Below are 23,211 nucleotides of genomic sequence, written 5' to 3'. Positions count from 1 at the left end.
AACCAACCTCTTTGACAGTGTGAAACAACCAATGTGTGAAATATATCGTCTTGGTTTTGATAAAAACCTTTTATTTCCCCGTAATGTCAATGTATCTAAGAGTATTAGGTACATACCAACGAGAAACAGAACAGAAACCGTTTATATATATATATATATATATATATATATATATATATATATATATATATATATATATATATATATATATATATATATATATATATATATATCTTTTATCGAGTTATGTTGGCGAACCTTTATAGAACGGTCAGGTTAAAGCAGTTCGTTGGAAATAAAACCGCCTAGATTATCATAGGGACGAAATAACCTTATTCAATGTTCAGAATTTCACGCAAACCTTACATAAAAGATATCTCTTAACAACAGTCGTGCATGAAAGGTTTGTGTTTGTTAAATTATGTAATTTGATGAAAATTTACATTCCTATTAAATGAATGAAAAATCATGCTTCATTGCTCTGTTGGGTGGTATAAATGTAGGTGTTATAAAATATAGGCGTTTTAGTTCTAATCATCAAAACATATACATCTTGTCTGTAACGCGTTGTTTTTATTAGATTCAAGTGCTGTTTCTTCTGTTATTTCTTATAGTGGCCTTTTTTATTGGAAATCTGTGCGTTATTCCGTGCTTGTCAATTGCTTTTATATAGTTAACTTTTATCATCTGTTCTATTTTATCTTATTAATTGTATGTATAATAAAGTTCATATCGAGTTTATTAATAAAAAGTGGACTCCTTTAACTGTTAGATCAATTAACGTGCTCTAAGCACAAAGCTGAATGTGTTCTTAATTATAATTATTTAAATTTTCAAGATCGCTTTCGTTTTGTCTGTCAGCTATACAATAACGTCTAATAATGTCTTTACTGACCACAACTATTACTCTGGCTTATTAATGCTCAGACGATTTATAGCTAGTAAACTGTGATAAGACACCTGCGTCGGGTCTTAAATATGATTGCAAACATTTTAGCATTGTGCGGATTTACTGTTTCGTTGACATATTAGGCATTAGGCCACACCAAAGTGAGAAAAGGTACAGGAGGAAACGAAAGTCGAGAACAAACAAACGCGTTACATATCTTATTCATAAATATTGTTTGTCGTGCTAGTGTTGGAGTATTTAAAACTGTAACTTAATTTGCTTCCCAAGACTAAAAACTACCAAAAATAGACGCGAGACATGAACGGTCAAGATGTCAGAAATATTTTATCACATTGCATATGTCAAAATATAGTTTGTTTGTTTTTTTACTTAGCTTTCACTAACCGTCTCAAGACGGGTTACACATTATCTACCAATGCTTGATGTGTGATGTGTGTTGTCTTGTAATGTTGAGTTTGTTGTATAGTTTAACTGAAACTCTAAACCTAGAAACTGGATTATGATGAAAGATTATGCTAACGGGCTTGTCCCTGCAGTTTTCATTGTTTTAACGATCTGTATCGGTAAACTGTTAACAATGCTGCGATGAAGAACCGCTTTTGAACTTGGGGTTCAGCAGGTTTTCTACCTCAACCTTACACAAACCCGATACCTAAACCCGGTTAAATTATATATCTTATATTACTTCCATGTGCTCATGAATTTAATGATGCACTTTACGAAAAAAAAAACGGTGTTAGCAAATATATAGAAGGCCGTAATAATTGCCCCAGTGGAAGGAATAATTGCCCGAGGGCTTTAGCCAGAGGGCAATTATTTTCTCTGGGGCAAATATCATCCAAAGGCCATGGTCAGCCATGTATTATCCTGTATAATACATATGTTTTGTCATTTGTCAATGATTTCAAATGGATTTAAAAACATGATTTTGTGGAATAATGAAAGATATGTCATATACTAGCATGTAGTCCGATAGTCTTAAAAATTAGATATAACAAAATGGTTTTGAATGGCATTTGCTGCGAAAAAGAACGAGTGACTGGAAATCAAAATAGCAAACCATATCGTACGTGTTTTCAAAATAAACCTGCAATTTTTCAATTCTTCAAATATCTCCTGTTATACATCGGCTGATTGTGATGTTCATTTCCAAAGGTTAAGCACAGCTATGGTCGATCAAGTCTAGGACCAGTTTCATAAGAACCTCGGCTTGAATGACCCTAGCCATTTCGCTGGAATATTTACATTTCTCAGCGAATAAAGTAACACAAAACGTTTCAACAAAACATTTTCTTGTCTCACTGCTTTATGACCTTTACCGAATGTAAACATCCGGTACGGTTTCGGGTAGTACTCGTTACTGAAACATGAAAGGTGTCATTATTGGTAAAACTAATTTCACTATTATTGCACCGATAGTTCATTTTAATCCCTTTAAAGATTTTAATAATGTTTAAATGTTTGCCTACCAAGTATACGGCGGTCATTTTTATTTTCGTGCACGTTCTCGTCTTCGTCGGGCAATTATGCCACAATCGCCCTGACGTGCCGTAATAATCCCACGGGCGGAGACGATAATCATTATTGCGGGAACGAATTTCTATAGTAAAATGTTACTATTTATAGTAACTTGTGTATTATTATTATATAAAGCCCGCGAATGTTGCGAGTGAAGAAGATGCAGAATAGTCGTAATCATTTTTATAACACATAGGAAAGTAAAAGGAGAGCCAAGTAGCATACAGTTGTCATCAAACTGCCATTTCACTTTTGGCTCGTTGCAGAGAAATAACATCTAATTATTAAAAGAAAATTCTACTTTCCCTCGACACGAGTTCGAAAAACCAGAATTTTATCAAAACATGCAATAAGTGCATAGGTCTAAATTATGGAGCATTCGCGAAAACAATGATTATGTTTTCGTTATTTCCCTTCTGTTTTTTTATAAGAATACGTATCGCTTACATTTTAACTAAATATACCTTATCTGCGGTGATAATGCACGTCATAAATAAAGTACGATATTACTTGACGCCATGATATTTAGGTCTTATTGCTAAAACATATCGCCATTTAGCTTGCGACATGGCTGCTACTCTAAATGTCAAGTATAATGGAATAAAAATATATCTACTGACACAAACATGTCCACACACAGTATTAGAGAAGTACAAACATGTCTAGTTTTGACAACCAGTGAACCTAAACACCGAACACCGTATTTGTCTATGATCGTCTCGATTGATAATAACTCATTCAATTGAAACAATGGATGTAAGTCTGAAGTGTGACGTTTGATTTCAAACTCCAATATTCACTTCACTTCAAATGACACTCTTTTCAACGGATGTGTGTACTGGCATTAATGACATGTTATTAGTTTCCTATATTGACCTATATAATCGTCGGAATTGTGTTCTTTAACAAGATGAAACTAAGACACTATCTTAACGATATTTGAACGAATTTTATCTTGAGTTAATTGTTTACGGAATCTAAATGTAATCATTACAATGAAGTGTAAAATGTCGTTTTAATATATATATTTTAATGATATTTATGCAAAAAAGTACCTGTTTTTAAATCACTAGTGTCATATGTCTGTGCACATAATTGATAACAAAAAACAAAACACTGTTGTTTGTTCGTATTATAAGATTCAAGATTTCAAGATTTATTTACAGAATATCCAGAAGGCCATAGCCCATGTGGACAAATATATATACACTATAGTGTTTTCAGGTGATTCCATGCATACAAATAACAAAACTAGGCAACAAAAACAAACAAAAAAAAACAAAAAAAAAACAAAAAAAAACACAACAACAACATAAATATCAAATACGCAAATACACCAACTTTATAAGTTCAGTAAATCAAAATATTTTATAATGCAATATATTAATTAAATTAACGTGTCAATAACGTTATATGTTTAATCACATATAAGTTGAAATAAAGGGTATACATGTACATATATACTATAGTTGTTCTATGATGAGAGTTATGTTTGCAAATATCTGCAACTCCCTATATCGGACAACCCATACAAAACGAAACTATAGGAAGCCTAAGGGAAATTACTTAAACATTAAAATTCACTTTTGTAATAGTCATATCTGAATCAGGTAAGATTAGATAATGACTGTTAATGTAACAAAATTTAGAGAATCATTGTACATGAACACTGTGTGTAAATATTCAGTCTTATAACAATACAGACCGAAAGTATGTGTCGAAGTGAAAAGTTATATTTAATAAATACTTATAGATTTAAGCAATCATGCGTACTTTTAAAAGCGTACTTATTTTGTTTTAGGTAGAGATACTTCACCAGAAGTATTTGCATACATAATTTATGCAACTATCACTTTCAAATTTGTTTAACTAAATCATAAAAGCTGAACACTCATTTATTGAACAGTACTTCTATGTAAAAGTATATCATACAGGTTTGTTAAACTAGTAAATATTTATAACTAACTACACAATACAAAACGTTACATGATAAACGGATAGATCACAATACACATGCAATAATTAGGAGGCATACATGTCAACTGATCTAACTAAAAATGCATTGTAAACATATACACTAAGATTTCTTAATAATTTTATGTCTTCTTTATCAGATGTAATTAATTGGATAAACTTTTGCATGTTTTGTCTACGTCTATAAAATATTGGTATATATTTACGTCTTATATCAGAGTATAGAACAAAGTGGTATTCGTCTTCTAAGACTTGACATGTATTACATTTGCTCTCATCAACGGGTATTGGATTGGGTTTCGCCCATCTTCCACTCTCGATCATAAGTCTATGTGCAGATACACGTAATCTTGATAAACTAAATCGAAACTTTTTAATACTGCATGAGATTAAGTAAGGTTGGAGTTTAAAACATGCTATATTGTTATAAAACAAAGCTCTACTAGAGGCTTCTAATCTTCCGTTCCAGTTTTGGATAAAATTATCATTTAATCTCTGTTTAACATAAGCAAGAAATAATTTATCGTTCCCTACTTCTTGAAAGAGCCATAAATCATAAAAACCGAGTGAACTCAACAGATCTTGTAATAACGAGCACCAACTTTTTTATACAAGTGACGTAAAGTGCGTTAAGCCCTCAAGCTAAGAGTCCTTTTTTGGATTTTCGAGATCATTGGATTTAGTATTATTTAGGGAAACAAAATATAAAACTTGGGTTTCTTGACAATGTGACAGCTACTATTGTTATTCACTATCACTCGCAATTAATAAAACAACTATAGTTGCTACAGCACACTGTTAAGTTACACACAACAAATCAACGTGATATATGTCGGGAAACTACAGTACCAAGATCAGTATGAACATCAGGCATGTGTAGTTTTGTAGTGACGTAATACAACAGAAACTATATGGACAATCAAATAAGAGAAACGCTTGTCAAATCCCCTGTTTGAAGTCTTGTATACACTACACGAGAGACACGCATCGTCACAAAAATGACTAAGAGAGATCAGTCGTGGTTATTGACAAAATACCAAATCAACATTCTTATAGCCTACAAATAACAGACAATAGATAAATTATGAGCAATATAGCGTATGGCTATTGCATTGAAGCAGTCAGAAATCTGAATTTAACAACTATACCATACAATGAGAAAAATATGTAGACTAAAAGTACTTTGACGAAGTGTTTTTAATAAATAACGAAAATGCAACTGCACTCTTTTTTATTTCAGCACTTGAAAAAAATGTACATCACATTCTGCTATTATTGATATAAAATAGTAAAGGGTCTGAACTTAACGAATCCCTGTACGAATAAAGGTTGCGTTAACTTATACAACAACAGCAATATCAAACCTCGGGCATCTGGAAACGTAAGAAGTATGAGTGGAATGTCTATTTTGTAAGCAAAGAGAGCCCTTACATGTAATGTCTGATATGTGAGGACATACGGCAGTAGAACCATTAATTCAAAGCTTATTTGTTTGTCAAACAGACATGCAAAATCCATTTTCGTTAACTGAAAGCCAGCTTTCGGTTGCTAAGAAATTACATTTCCTATTGCATTGGCATTCTTGTTGTTGCGAAAGGGGCTTAAAAAGAAGTAGTACGCGATAGGAGTATTGTGTCTGTATAGCGATGCTTATCATCGACTTAATTGCGATCTGTACTACGTTATAGACAGGCGTCTAAATGATGCCTTTTTGCGAGTCCATTTTATAAGACCTTCATTTACTTCATTTGTACATGACTCTCATGCCACTCATTATAGTAACAAAAGCTGATGGCGAGATAAAACTTAATAGAATACTCGTCGATGGGTGCCCAGTATTGGCCACTAACGATTATTACCATCCGTAATTGATCAATATCGAATGCTTTATTTTGCTAACAATAAAACATTGAAACATAATACATAAAATGAGTCTGTATATCACCACTTAATGCAGGATAGCATAAATATTAAAGTTAGTTAAATCATTATATATCTTACAACGATTGTGAAAATTATGATTACTTATGCAAAGTTACTCTCATTGGCACGATGTTTCGCGAGAGTATGATCTTGTTTAGTGGGGGTTGGGGGAGAAGTACCCATTTTTCGGCAACTAACCAAACTTACAAACACTCAAGCTCGGAATCGAGCCGAATGTAAAACCGCTCTAACCGGTGGATTCCATTACAACAAGCATACTTTTAAAAAGAGTTTTTGTCATTCCATATTCAAGACAAACACAATAGTATATATTGTACGTCAATGCATTTTTAATACGAATATTTTGTTAAATTTCGATTTGGTTCGATTTGATAATTGAAAAAGGTAGATTTGAGTATCGGTTATAAAAAAATGATTATCTTACAATAGTATGGCTCATAAAAGAATCGTTCTGCTTCCAAAGAAAGCGTAATTGTTTTCTAACGATCAGAGGAAAATAGTATGTATAACCGAAATCAAACTTTGTTTTAACATATAGAAATATGACGTGTGTTATTAACAAACCTTTTTATTCTCAAGTAAATTGCTCCTTCCGTCATCAAGAATGATTTTTTTACAAATAAAATAATGAAGACAACAAAAACAAGTTCAGTAGTATAACATTTAACCAATGTTCTATTCAAAGACACAATGCTCAAGGGCAACAATGTTCAATAAAACGATACTTACCAACTTTTAAAATATCTTATGTCGTATTATTCCCCGACACTTTAATTTCCCAACAAAAATTAGATTTCAACAAATCGGCGTAATAATGTTTCTATACTCATCTAATTATCGGAAACGTGTACTCAAATGTGACAAAATTACGACACTGTCTGAAAGATGATTACCCGGAAACGACTAAATTTACAGCCAATGCGTAAACTTAACGTCAAACTGCCATGCTAATGACACGTAATTACTATTACGTATTATATTCGTCGGAAGTATGCTCTCTGATAATTGGTAAGTAAAACAGTGTCTGAACCATGATCTACCCGTCTATTTCATTAGCTTGGTGTCATAAGAAGAAACAAATATTTGAAAGTCTCATTTAAGGATTGAACGCATTTTTCGTGCACTTTTCAGGAACTATTAAATGAAGGAATAAAAGGTTGTGTCACATACAAGCTTATTAAGTATAGAGAAATTAATTATCCGAAACTAACATATGTTGTGAACCTCAAAGCATGCGTCAGCGTCTATGATAGAAAACTAAAAGCTCCTACATATAAGAGTTATCAGACAATTAACGCATAATTTACCTTATTCCAAATTCAGCATAATGTAAATACGCATGAAACAACTCGCAAATGTTGGGATAATTGCTTCTGTGCTTTTTCTTCTGTTAACATGTGACCAGTATGAAACGAAAACATTAAACTTGTTTTAAAAAGATACTAGAGTTGATGAAGTTCATAATAATGTCTATGGATAACCATAAAAGGCAGTGTAACATTCCATACTATGATTTTATTCAGTTGCTTTTTTATAATACTCGTTTAAATGAGTTTTTTATATATAAATAATGGAGAAGCATTATGTAAATTACAGCAATCATACATTAATGTTTGTAATTATGTAACAAACAAACCCGCCAGATTAAAGAGACATAATGTGTTTTTTCCGCATTGAAACAAATCTATTGGTACTAAACGGAATCATTTATGGGCAACTCTTTTCTGGTTTGTAGTACCCATGTCGCCATAAAATACAAATGTTAAGGCAACCGCATGAATTTGCACGATTTTATGATCCCTAAATTGGACAATAAATTGTCTGGGTACGTCAAATCACGAAGCTCTTTAAATATTTTGTAAAAGACGATGAAACAAGCAGATCGAACCGATCATCGAGCAACTTAAGTAAGACAGTTTGTAAATATTAAAAAAGATGGAATTGAGAGGAAAAATCGTTTAACATTCTAGTACATTATCATCCACAGAGTCATCGGACAGACGCATATCAAATACAAAATAAAAATAACGCTTGTTACATTCATGCGTAATGACATAACAACCACAAAATTCTGCCTCTTTATCCGTAGTAATATAAATAAGGATTTGTAGAAAATATATTGAAAACGAAACAAAATGATAATGCTTGATTTGGATTTGGTTAAACTAATTTGTTTGATAAGCGCGTATTTGTGTAATCTCATTTGTTCCAATGTTTGCTATAAACTAGGAATTAAGCTTCAAATGTTTGTTCAGATTTACTATTATTTCAGCAGTATTTGTACTTTGTCGAGGAATTGATCGAAAAGATAATCTGCCTTTTATTGAATTCCACTAAGAACCGTTTTAAAATAGTTCATTGTAGGTGTCAGCTGTAAGAGTATTGCGTGTGACCATCTGGTGCCATATAACAGAAGCATTTTAATTTAAAAATGTACCTATTTTATTGCAGCCTACGACTTTTTTTTATGCCAAAATTGATCTTTCTGTCTGCGGATTGTTTATTGTGTAACAGCAGTGGGTTTTTTATGTGAAGGTACCATGTGTAGGTTTTCATATATCAACCGTTTGAGCATTGGAGGCAATCATATCAAACAAAATGGCGGCTTCAGGTAAGCATGTTTTTCAAACAGAGGTGAAATGTTGTTTTCATGCTTGCATGAAAACATGACTTCGAAAATAAATGATTTAAAAGGCAACAGTCTTTTCAAAAATGAAGTCATTGGGCTATAAAAACTATCTGGTCACAAATACATATCAGTAATGAGGAAACACTTGTTGGAGCAGGCTGAAAATAGGCAAGCTCAATTTGATTGAAGTTTGCTTTTAAAACATGATCTGTATTGCATAAAACAATTCCCTCACTTTAACTTAATTCTGAACATACCTTGGAACTGTTCATTTTTGTAAGCCCAATCACTGATTTTAGTGGGATATTCAAAACGAAAATAAATTAAGAAACTGAACGGGAAAATACATTCCTTAATATTTTGATGAGGCCTGTGTAAAACAGATTAACCTTTGTCTTTTGTCATATCCAAAATCGATCATAATAAATGTTTTAATAAAGTTGCAAATGCAATTAAAGTAATTGAGGTTGATAAGGTTGGTTTGCATCTTTTTTAAATTGTCATTTCCAAACCTTTACAACCGTTCGAAATACTGCTTATTAACTTCAATTATTGAACATGATTACACAACGCTTGACAGGTTTTTTTGATTTTGCAGAAATTTAGCTTATTATATTTGCTGGTTGAACATCGTCCAGACAGCTTTGCGCAATTTGAGAACATGAACCCTACAATTAAGTGAAAACCGTGTCATTAGTGTACCCAATTTGTCAAAACTTTCTATTTGCGAATTAGCGAGTTTAAGAGCTTCTCTGTAAAAGACGTTGAGTGTGTTGCCTAAAGACTTTTCATGTATTACATGTCATTTACCAATTGCACATTTCAGATATCTGGACAAAAAAATACACTCTCAGTTTTTCAGAATTTCATTATTTTGGAAACTATGTTTGCGCGTGCACAAAGAAAACAAATCGATTTTTTTTTCGAAGAGTACCGATTTTCAAACAAATCAGTAACCCGTCCTATATAATTATGTAGAACATCTTCGTGTTTTTATATTAATGGGAATAAAATTAGGTCTTAATGGATGGAAGACAGTATTACCTCTGGTCAGAGACTGTTCAATCAGTTGGCAGATGCCGTTTAGTACAATTACCATGCACACAAAAGATTGAAAGGGAATGGATGTTCTGTGCCGAGATTTTCCAATGGTTTTGCAGATATAACCAGTGTTTCTGCATACTCCTCCTATTATAACAACTCAAGGCTCTTGGAAATAAGTGTTGATCTTGCCAGTGTTACCAATATACCACCAAGCATTGAGAGAAATAAGTGTTTCCTAAGGAGGCGGAATGTATTCTTAGTATTTTAACTAAGTTTAATGAGAGGCTGGTAAAATAAAAATGAAACAAAAAATGCTGAGACGAAAGGGAATTGAAGTCGACAGCAACGAAACCTCTCTTGAATTTATTCCAGCAACAATAACAGTATACAGTATTTGTACAGACATTTATGCATTTCTAATGCACTTCATTTTTTATGAGTCCATTAATCGGTGCATCTGTTTTCCAGATAACAAATACAAGACATTCTCATTCAGAGGTTCGATCGTGATAAAATCTAACATACGTCACTCAGGTGAAAGGTACGTTAGGCTGGTGAACGAGAATGCTACAAGATTAGAGAAAACTTTAAAATAAACTTTTGTAATAATCTTACCTGAATCAGTTAACATTATTTTAATACTGTTAAGGTAACACTTTGTCTAATCTGTTAGTCTAGTAACAATATAGTCAAAATGTATACATGAAAGTGAACAAATATATTTAATACATGCTTCTAGATTTAAGCGATCATTCGCAACTTTTAAAAGCGTACTTATTTTGATTCAAGTAAGAATTTCTACACCAGAGGTATTGCATACGCTCACATATGTTATATAATAATTATATATATACCTATACCAATATATATTTATTATATATAGAAATACATATGTCATTGTTAGTTTGAAATTTGAAAACCGGTTAGCCTGAAAATATTCGTGACCTACTCTTCAGGAAACAGTTTACCAATAGTTGACACGTTTTAGTACTTATAGTTTTCCGTTAGATAGAATACACGCAAATTGTGTCCGTTTTATTTTACAGGTTTATTTAAGCCGTAATATGTACATAGTATTGTTTGTGTTAATATTTATGTTAATTAGGTAAAAACAAACTTAATTTGTGATTTTTGTTTGTTTTTGTGTTCCATGTTTTGGCGTTTACCCTGTGTCATCAAACGGAGTTTATGCTTAAACTTTTGGCTACTGAGCTCGTTTCTGTAGTTTTTCACATAATTATTAGAATTTAAAGATGCACTCTTACTCCAAAATAATATAGATCACAATTAAGACAATTGTTTTAATATACCAAAGAGGTTGATTAAATGTCGAAAACAAAGGTTTTTATGAAGAATACCAAGTTCAATTTCAAAGAAAGATGCAGAGACGATAGTAAATCAGAAAAGACCTTTAGCACTCACCAGGTATCTTATATTTTTGTGTTTTCAGCACGGTTTCAATCTTGATATGAGTCATTAATATTTTACATCAATGCATTACTTAGTAAGTAGATAAAGGTTGATCAGTCAAAATCTATGTTTGTTATGCATCTATTTGTATTGATTTTGAATAAGAGTGTCCTTTTAAGATAAGAGAGTATTGTGTTTGTTCTTGCGAAAAAGGCATTAGTATATCAATTCTGTACTTAAACAGCTCATATAAATGCGATGCCATTTTCTTTTCAGATTTAGTCTCCTCACTCTGACACTAGTCCTGCTGAAAGGAGGACAATAAGTCTTAATCGACACATTTTTAACGTCAGAGTTTCCTCTTGCTGACAAACAATTTTAAATAGTGTACGGATACTTGTTTCTTGTTCGGATGTGTTCTTTATTTGAATAGTTAACATTAAGTAACCATGTAATCTTTATTTAGCCAGAGGGCTTGCGTATTGTTTTGAGATTTAAGACGTAGTCTCTCAAAAGGAAAAAAATGACAACGTCGACGACATACAGACTTAAAAAAACATACTGTTCTGGTTAATAAATAGTGCATGGTCACGATTCCTAGTTGAAACAGGCAATACTATACCGTCATAATAACCAACGGCGATGTTTTGCGTGTTAGAGATTTATTTTTATATGTTGATATGTACCCTTATATAACTTATTTTGTCTTGTCACATCATCGTATTTAAATTTTGGACTGATGCGGTCGTCACTGAAGCTTCTTTTTGTATTCATGAAATACAGTCAACGGATAACATCGTCAAGGCAATTTGAAATTTAAATTAAACAGAGAACACTCTTCCGACGATTCAAATACGTAATAGAAATTTCGTGATTTTGGAATAACAATTTGTCATCTACAATTACGTGAAAGCGAAATTCATAGTTCCGAATGTACGTCATTTTTATTATTATTTTTATGGAGTATTTGTTTGTGATATTGAAAAATGTAGACATCTTGAACATCGAATACCGCTAGCTAATTAAACCTGCTGGAGCATCGTCCAGACATTCGAAATATATTTACGTTTGAGAATGAGCTTCAGACAATTAGATGAAAACCAAATGATGTTCTATTAGTGCGCCAGTTTTTCAACAGAAGATAATTTTATTTGCGAAACAGGCTAATTTAGAGTCTCGGACAATGGTATGGCAAACGCCATACTGAAGAATTGCAAAAAGAATGTAGGTGATATAACGAAACAAGACAACTTTCGACGAGACATGTGTTCGATGTTGAGACGGCCATTCACGTTAGGAAAAGAAAGATGTCAAATTGTACGTGTTTGTAAATCTCGAATAGGACAGGAGGACAGGTAGCACCAATACGGAAAGGACTTCCCAGTTTTTCATGTTTTTGTCCACATATTCTTACACATGTCACTAGATTGGTTATACCATACCAGGACGTTCGTATATTCAATTGACTTTGAAACGGAGGGCCATGTAAAATTAAACATTATCCACACTGGTCAATGTTCTCATAAATACGCTGAAAAGGCTGGATCTACTCGTTGTACAGTTTGTTTACATTTTCGCCGCCTAGGGTATACACCTACGCCAGAACAGGGTTGCTGTATCAAATATATATTTCATAGAGGTTATGTTCCACCATTAAACCATAACATTAATATATCCAAATGGTCGTAATATATATCACTATATATATATATATATATATATATATATATATATATATATATATGGACATATCATTTTATGTCGGAAAGGTTAAACAATTACAGGTACGGATGTGAGTATGGCTCCAAGCATGGTCAGCAATCTGTTTTGACAAGTGTTGCTCACCAAACAGTTGAGGTTGGATATAGTCTTTCCCTCATATGATTTCCAAACTAACGTCTGGAAGCCCCAGATGTGAATTAAGCTCCTACCAAGGTGAAAGCAAGGTCTAAAGCTTCTCCCATGCAACCCGGCAATCGTAGTATGATTCAATTAAGATTTTCAATATTCAGCTTACTTATTACTCAGAACGAACGTTATTGGAGTAACTTTGCAGTTATGGTGACAGCTTTTAATGTCAGCACGGAAACTTTATAGTTTGTTATTTTTTGATAAATCTGGTATAAGTACATGCATCACCCTCTTTGTGATACTCAATAAGAACAGACAAAAATGTCCATTCAATAATAAAATTACATTTCAATATTTGGTTCAACTTTAGTTCGAATTCTTTGGTGTTAGTTACAGAAAGCTTTTATTGACTAAGTTTGTCGTCACACGTTTTCAAACACAAGAAACCCGATATTCTCTTTTGAGATTTTGATCGGACTTACATATTACTCTTACAATAATGTGCCTTTGTTAAGAAGATAATACTGCAACGCTTTTAAAATGGCACTAACATTTTTCTTAAATACGCAAATTGTCTTAAAATTCACAATCACTTATAACTGACTTCTCTCTAGATATATTTACTATGCTTATTTTAATGTCAATATTATGTTTTTTTCTCCGCCATATTTCTCTCTAAAAAGTGTTTGCACACGTGTTCAATATTTCCCAGTAATTTCATCCTGATTAATTTATAATGAGTAGTTTGTATTTGAATGTAACACATCTTTAGATCTTATCTGAAATTCACATAAATGATTCCCATTTCGGTTCAAATAAGGAAACATATTTAATAGGAATTCGTGTAGACGATCAATGATGTTATTCTTTTTAAAGCCACGCATGTCAATTAAAGCAGTTCAACGATGTTTAAAACCGATGATTACAAGGGAAAAACCAGAATGTTTGTAGTTCCGATGTTCAACTTTAGGACGCATTTTAACATGATCGTTATTTACATTTTAGTATTATAAATTTTTCATCAATCTAAACACACTCGGAATAAATATTTTCAGTAATATATTTACACACACATAAATGAATTCTCCGCAACAAGCAAATAATATCATAATCGACCATATAATGTAATCAAACAATATGGCAACAAAAATATATTGCGACGGAAAATAGAACATCAGTTATATATGTACTGCACTTTTAATATTTTAATTAATTTGTAAAACTAAATTGTCCAAATTGTTTGAAAAACGGTGGTGTTTGGCGTTTCAAATGTCATGGGTACTTTCAAAATAATAAATATCTTTTTCATGGCTAAAATAAGGCTTATATTTTGCCAAAACGGATAAAACAACATAAGTTAAGACACAGTTCTCTTTTTGTGGTACAAGCTCTGATAAGGTTGCGCAATTCTATAACACATCACTTAAATCTCCTCATCTTCATCAATTGAGAAACAACAGATAGTTTCCCTATGCTGCTAACGTGATGCAGACAATAATTACGTTTAATATTTTTTTTACATCTGCACGATGCAAGTACGAGGTAACATTTGTGGTTATAAATCCATTTTCATCTAGCTATTTTCAATGATTTTGTTCAAGAGGGCTCTGATAGCACAAACAATTCTATAGTTTAAAAATGGTGTTGTTAATTGTGCATTGTATTTCAATCCAATTCAATGTCCTAAATCAATTTTCAAAGTGTCTTTATAAGGTATTGAATTTCCAATTGACATATTGATAACACACTCTATGGTCTGATATGGGATATACACAGACTCCCCTGGCTGAACACAGAGGGGCATACAACATTAGGATGTGCTACAAAAGGAACTGTTCAATACCTTTATAAATTATATAAGTATGAAAAGACATGAAGACTCGTTAATTGTATTTTAAGACGGGTTTTCTCATAAAATGAAGTCATTGTGCTAGTTAAAACAAAATTCGAAATTTAATTTCAAGAACAAAAAAATATTTAGAAGGCAACACGTTGTTTTCTCATTGCTTTAAAACTCTTCGAAATCCGCCAGAAATATATTGCATTGATTATTATTTAACTGACAGTGCTTTTAAAATGGCTATTCGGAAGTTCGGGAATAACAATACACTACACTTAAACTCCATTCAAATTCTGTGCAAGCCAGATGCGCATGTGCAAAGTGGAAAGATTAAAAAATTGCCGAAATCCGATGAGCGTCGCATAATCGCATATCACAAAGTTGAACTTTGACTAATAGCCTTTTTTAAATATATTTTAGGCAAAAGCGTCACAGATCATAATATATAGACGTGCTTCAGTTGAATGTAGCAATATACCCCTACAACCCAATAATACAATGTATGCATTTTAAAGGACCAGAGACACCGCTTTGTTTTTACCTTAACAATAATATTAAAATACAATGAATGTAGGTAAAAAGCGAGGAACGGACTTTACCTTTTCTCACAAAATATATACGGTTGTACAAACCATCAGGATACAATGCAATGTCCCAACTGTTTACAAAACATTTTAACGATACATGAATCATCATGAACAGTAAAAATGTTGCAAGGTTACATAAATCATTATAATAACAGAAACCGGCATACCCGTTCTCACGATGTTTGCAATGTTCTAAAAATCATTACAATTACAAAATGAAATACGCCCGTCCTTACAATGTTTGCAACGATATTGTTTTTACTATTATAGACAATTACGCATCCTGCTACAAAACTAGCAATGACACTGTTACACAAGCCATCTTGATCACAAACAATGTGACACCTATCGGCACTAGTGCACTAGTTACTTTTGTGACAAACAATTACATACCTATCCTCATAAGATTACACTAGCCTTTTTGGCATATCCCTTTCGCCGTGTTTGTAATTTAATACCATCTATTATGGTGGAAAACAATGACACATTTCTGCATAATATTTGCACTGTTATGGTGACAAATAATGAACAACCTAACTTTACAATGTCTGCACTTTGACACCAGCCATCTTGGTGACATAACATCACACACCAATCCTCACAATGTTGGCAATATTACACCAGCCATTATGACGACATACAATTTTATATCCATCCACACAATGTCTGCATTATTACACAGGTCAGTATCACTACAACAGTCCTTACGAACACAACCACGTGATGTTCTTTGTTGCAACGTACAATTTATAACGTCGTCTCGTGAGGTACACTCGGACGAACAGCCTCGCACTGTTGACATGTGAATATAGTTGGCGTTTTCTGTTTCCTCTAACATTTCAAAGTATACTTTCTGAAATGATAAATAACAAAGAATGAAGACACATTCAATACCATATCTTTAACATATTTGCGCAAAACAAAATACACATTTCCTAGCACTTGAGATATCCTTGACCGATTTATAACATTTTATAAAACGTAACATTTGTCTCCATTAACTATGAAATGAGTATTGCCTGAACCAGCCTGAACAGTTTCAGAAACTGAGGTTGTTATCTTATTGTTAGCCAGTAATTAAATATGACGGTTGTGTGTAATGAATGTATTGTGACATGGCAATGGTGGTAACGGTAGGCTAAACCAGACGCAAACAATATTGGACATACCTGTACATGGATGTATAGATTGATTCATGGAGCTCTGATAGTATCCATAACTATGTTGATAGATTAGAATCATACCCCTAGTTTACGTTAGATGCTTGTAGTTTCCACCATTTTAGGGACTGTTTATCATACTGAATCTAAAATGCCTTTCAAGGGATGAACGATGTTTTCGAGGAATTGTGGTTGACACTAAATTAGGATCAAATCATACTCTACCTGACATACCCTTCCAGAGTTACACGCTTTCATAGAGGTCTAGGTTAGTATTGAATGGCACAATACCTGCAAAGTCTGTCCAGGGAACCATGTGCCATGGGAATGTATGGTTTCACTACGACAGAGCGAGCGTTTTAGCATACTCTTTGAATCATCGTAAACGTACCTGACATGCCTGTCCGAAGTTGCATGTTTTCTTGGTGGCCTTGTAGTTTCCGGTTGGATCTTCAGAGCAATTGCCAGCAATACACTGCCAGCACTGGATACCTTCAACTTGAAACATTGGTCAAATAACAGTCATATGAAGCAATAATATCTAGACAGTATACGGTTAAAGTCATTGATACTTAAGGTATTAGCCGCGTAATACACACTTTTTTAAAAGCTTTAACCGACAACATAGTTATAATCATGGTACACTATGGGACTTTTATCCAAATTTTGAAGGTTTTTTACCGTGAATTAAAATTTTTATTTATGTTTCATTACACCCACCCCCAAACTCCAAGGGCTACAAAGAGCGACAAGTAAATATTTTGTCTATATTTGAATTTTTTTCGCATTATCAGAGTTTATGAAATAAACACAACAGTTTCTGGTAAAATAAACTTCAGTTAACAGAAAACTAAAGTTCAAACGAACACATTATTGATGCACATGGAAAAAAATCATTTTGATTGATCTTTTGATTCTTCGGAAATGAGCAGTTTTTCGATGTTTGAAAATATATAGCAGTTTTAGACAATTCATAAAAAATAGTTAACTATAAGGCAATCTGCTGAAATCATTTTAGATATTATCTATGATGTCTATTGAACAATTTAAAAGACAATTTATGATAGTTTACCGTCCAGTTTTGAAGAAAATATACATAATGTCATGTTACCATACATTTTTATAGCTAATAAAATGCTTAAAAATCAACCTTTTTCTTGTAAAAAATTATACAGCTTAATTGGACTTATTCATAAAATGTACTCTTTCAAATAAATGAATTTTACTTATGATACTAACTCAGAATACAGAGTTTAAAACAAATTAGTGTACTTTTAAACTAAAATATGTGAAGAAACAAGAACACTAAGTGGGCTCAGCCGCCCCTCCAAAAATATCAGAGTGAAAGTTCTCAACTAATATTTTTTTTAATATTATAACATGTAAACAATCTCTGTGGGTATTTTGATGTATATCTGTTTTATTTTGTCATTGGTATTCTAACAATTAGTTTCTTTCACAATAATTCTTCACTCTTCAACATTTGAAGTTTGGTCTGTTCCCATGCTTTGTACTTTGTAGTTTGTGCACAGATGATAACTACTCAATGCTGAGTCAATGCTGATATGGTTTTCATGCACCTTCAGGTACTTTACCCATCAAGAATGTTTAGTGCTGTAAAGAAAAAAAAGCTGTACTTTAAAGCCTTTCTAACTAATTAGTATACATAATTATACTGCCATACATATACAAAATAAAATATAAACAGTTTAATATTTCTTGACATTATTTTGAAAAAACAACAACAAGCTGATACATACATGTATATATATAAAGAAAATTATTAAATTTATCAATAAAATTCATCATCATCATCATCATCATCATCATCACCACCACCACCACCACCACCACCACCACCACCACCACCACCACTTGACCACCATCACCACCACCACTTGATTACTGAATACAGTAGGTTTATAAAAACAAAAACCAAGTCAAATATGTTTTATATGAAATACTCACATCATCTCAATCAGATGCGACTGCCTTGTGGATGGACATGGCTGTCAAATCCGCTCTCAAGGATCCAACATAGTATTTAATGCAGGCTGGAATTCTTCATAACCCAGTGTTGTTGACTAAGTAATATTCAGTCATTTTCCTGCCTGGAAGAAATTAGACTTCTGATTATCAACCAGCAGAAACTACCACCGTAAAATAAAAATGCACAAGTATTATACATTCTGCACTAATATCTGTTTTAGCCAAGAGTAAGGGTTGGTAGGCACAAATGTGTAGTTGTTGTGCATATGGTTGATAATGATTCACAACAGTATGGGGTTTTAACGAGATCTACACCAAGCCAATGAATGTCAATAGTGTCCTAGCAGATGCGGCTTCAAGCCACAAACCACATACAACTTTTTTTCACAGGTTAATTTTGAAAATATGCATTTTGTAAACAAATAACGGGTATGTACATGTAGTGTGGTATGTTAGAAATAAGTCACGTACCAAACCACATCATTTTTAAACAAAATTTTATGTCTAATATTTTTCTAAAATAAAACAATCAATTTAAAGATTACATACTCATATCATATCTTAAACATAAGTTATGTACATAAGTACATATATAAATATGTAACATGTACATAAGTACATGTAATATATGAACATGCTGTCTAAACATTTAGCTAATAAAAATGATTTAAGAATTCCAAAGATAAATTAAAAAACAAACGTTTTTGAACACATCAACGTACAAAACTGCTCAAGGATACTTACATTCAGAGCCCTTTGATACGAATATCGCAGTTCCATGCCGATTGTTGACGGTTCGTTTTTTCGAGAGAAAATCTTCTCTTACGCGTATATTTCACTTATAATCCATGTTTAACTGTAATGACTCAAATTGTTAGATGTATCGTAATCAACTGTCAGCGTGTACTTTTAGTGTTTATTTATTTTAAACGTATATTCATGAGAAAAACATCACAATGTTTCCGAATCCTACGATGTAGAAATTCCATTATTGACCTATTAATAGCCGGGAAATACCTTCTGTTTCTAAAAATAGCAACATCCGGTACAGGCCGAATACGCCCGATGTTCGTCGCGATCTGTTACGGCGAGTGGCGATATATGTCGATGTTACCCGATGTTTCCCGAGTTGTATTACATGGCTAATACCTTAAAATGTTTTTGAACTAGGTATGGTACATTTAGTGTATTACCTTGGTCTTTGAATTTTAAATGATTAAATATGCTGCTTGGTTTTTCCCTTTATTTCTATTGTCTTATCAGAACCTTTACCTTAATATAATGTATTTCAGTTTGTATTGAGTTCACCGCTGTATGCTATATGGAGTCAGATAACTTAATAGCAGGTGAAGGTTTAGCGATGACACTGAACGCAATAAGTATTATTCGCTCATACAACTTATCTGTACCTTAATCAAATGCTGTTTTTTGTTTTGATCATTTAAGTCTAAATTGCACTAAATATTATTTTCTTTGTATCAACATATATTGTGCCCATTTAATGGAAATAACGTCCATAGCTTGAAGGAACACAGGTATGTGACTCTGCAGAGAATGTTCTTAAAAACGTTAGAAATAACAATTATATACAGGAATAAGCAGGGGATTCATTGACAGGGATGATAAAAGGCTGATCAATACATGTTACTTACGAAAACATATCTATTTCTTAAATTGCAAACAATAACTGCTAAATAATGCCCGTTCATCCTAAAGAAATGCCTTAAGAATTGATATAGATAGTTTTGGAATGTCATTGAAAAACTCATTTTATAACGGTTAAGTATTAGATTAAGAATTATTGGAATACTCTGCAGAAAAAATGGCTCCTGAAAGAACTTAATATTTTGGTCAAATTGCGTAGTTTGTGTTAAACTTGTTTTTAGCCAAGTATAGACACACAATTTAAGACATATCTTTGTTACTGGTAATTCTTTTGTTGTTTTCTTTCAAAAAATAAATGGAACTGTAAAATTAAACATAAAGCACATCAATAACCATCATGAACAATCATTATGGTTTTTTTTTTTTATAGAAATTTGTGTTTTATTTTAAATCAAGCATTCAATACTTTTCCAAACAGGAAATAATGTGTATTTAAGCATTGTTTGTCACTTTCAAATTAATAGGGCTAATAAAACGACATATCAAATGTCTTAGCTTTTATCATAAAGGCAAATTAGTAAGCAAGATCAGTGATATATAAATATATCTGGTATAAACGTAGGTTGACCTTGATACGTCTGCCTTTAAACTGGATCAGTTGTATATTTGTTTGTTGGGCTGGACTCAATACTTACCACCGTCTTAATAGAATAAAACGTCGGCTCACGTACAATACAAGAATTTACCAAATACGAACGCTATAAATTATATCATGTAATGCTTTACCATTAATTTAGGGGATTTTCCAAATGGTGTGTATACCTATTGTCCAAAGTGTGCTCACAAGAGCTAACGTCTGAAGCAACTCCATCTGCAGTCAGCGCGAGTCTGCCTTTAAGAAATTATGCAGTTGTGTTATATCCCATTCATTGTTCAACTTTGTTTGTATATCCTATACAGTATTCAACTTTGCTTATATCTATACATTGTTCAACTTTGCTCATATCCTATACATTGTTCAACTTCGTTCGTATATCCTATACATTATTCAACTTTGCTTATATCCTATACATTGTTCAACTTTGATTATATCCTATACATTGTTCAACTTTGCCTATATTCTATACATTGTTCAACTTTGCTTATATCCTACACATTGTTCATCTTTGCTCATACATTCTATACATTGTTCAACTTTGTTTGTGTATATTTTACATTGTTAAACTTTGCTTATATCCTATACGTTGATTAACTTTGCTCACATTTCCTATACAATGTTCAATTTTGCTCATATATTCAAAACCTTGCTCAACTGTGTTCGTTTACTCTATATATTGTCCAACTGTGATCCTGTATCCAACTTTGTATCGTACATCCACATTATACATTTCAATCCAATCGTTGAATCGTGAACATTTTTAAATCACAAATATTTACCACTGGTCAGCTTTTGTAACTGAGTTTGCAACATATTATAATAGATCCCGATCTGCTTTTTTATCCTTTAAATCTAACATTTTCACAAACGCATCATTAGGACATAATTTTCCTCTTTCTCTCATTGTTTCCCCTAGTGCAATACCTGTATGAAATCCTATTTTCTTTGCTATGATAATTTTCTACGTCGTGTGTTTTATATTGGTAGTTCTCTCTCGGGCAGCGTTAACGAAGTTAGTTGGTGTATAGCGACCTGCGCGATCATGAATAATGTATTTGTTGATAACTTGCCTTATCAAATTAGTTTCTGTAGATTAGTTTGTTTGGGTTATCAGTATTGCTTTCACGTTGCGTAGAAGAAACAATAACGTAGACTCTGTTTAGAGTCACAAGGTTTAAGCCTAGCATACGATTAACGCGAGACACACAACGCCAAAAAATAAATAAGGTCAGACTACACAAACATCAAAGTAACTATGTATTAATAAATGTTGAATTTTTTTGACCAACCTCGCACTTATCGGTGTTCTAAAGGCTAAGCCGTTCATTCGTTTATTAATAAAGCCAAAACAAATATTTCCGATGGTACAAGTTAACAAGTTAACGTTAGCAAAAGTCTTTTTATACTCCCTCTGAAAAACTTTGAAATCGGTCATAACAGGCTAGACCCAACCGTCATAAAACGCATTTACGGAACGAAAGTCCTCTCAGCCGTGATATACGTGAGCGCATCCTGGAGCGGTGCCTTTTCGAACCAGTTGCTCCGCTTGGAAATAATTTACCGACAATACAATAGGTTGATCAAAGGCGTCCCCCTAAGAAAACGCACGGCATTGCACTCAGATTTCTTTGAATCCAATCAATTTTAAATATCATCTATTTAAAGATGAACATCCTTACTTCAATTATGTCCAATGATCCGAATATAAAAGTATCTGGCAACATACTTTTATCGTTTATATCATAACCTATAAATGTTTAGGACATGTAAAGTAACAATTAAATTGTTCTGCATAAAGTGTTCTTTAGTCCATATTTTGAAAATGAACGATGGCGACTATGGTCCAAACTTATGACGCTGCACGTATGAGAACTAAACAGAAAATAATCCATGACTTTTTTACCACCAATAATGCATTTAAAACAGATCTTCATGACGTTGTTTACTAAATATCAGGTAAAATGGTTTTTAAAGGGCTTGCCCATTTATCTGGGTAATAAGACATTTAGTGCTGTGCCTCCAATAAACGACGATTTAATCGAAAATATATGATATTTTGATAATATTCACAGAAATAACTCGCCAGAGATAA

General features: G+C 32.6%; 1 protein-coding gene across 1 annotated transcript; it reads right to left on the bottom strand.

Moving 5' to 3' along the window:
* Window positions 1–15,467: 15,467 nt before the first annotated feature.
* On the bottom strand, window positions 15,468–21,961 carry LOC128234890 (uncharacterized). The gene is made up of 3 exons (XM_052949502.1): window positions 21,284–21,961; window positions 17,259–17,365; window positions 15,468–16,560 (listed from the first exon to the last, which is right to left on the bottom strand). The coding sequence occupies exons 1-3, from the start codon at window positions 21,330–21,332 to the stop codon at window positions 16,306–16,308; spliced, it is 411 nt and encodes a 136-aa protein (XP_052805462.1). The 5' UTR covers window positions 21,333–21,961; the 3' UTR covers window positions 15,468–16,305.
* Between the last annotated feature and the right edge of the window lie 1,250 nt (window positions 21,962–23,211).

This window comes from Mya arenaria, chromosome 1, assembly GCF_026914265.1.
Source record: "Mya arenaria isolate MELC-2E11 chromosome 1, ASM2691426v1".
Lineage (NCBI taxonomy): Eukaryota > Metazoa > Mollusca > Bivalvia > Myida > Myidae > Mya > Mya arenaria.
The sequence above is the reverse complement of the archived record's forward strand: the minus strand, read 5'-3'. Positions and strand labels throughout refer to the sequence as shown.

Coding starts and splice junctions, on each gene's coding strand:
- LOC128234890 (XM_052949502.1), bottom strand. CDS start 21,332: ATGGAGTTGCTTCAGACGTTAGCTCTTGTGAGCACACTTTGGACAATA. Junction 17,366..21,283: donor GAGCACACTTTGGACAATAG/GTATACACACCA, acceptor CAATGTTTCAAG/TTGAAGGTATCCAGTGCTGG. Junction 16,561..17,258: donor ACTTCGGACAGGCATGTCAG/GTACGTTTACGA, acceptor TTATCATTTCAG/AAAGTATACTTTGAAATGTT.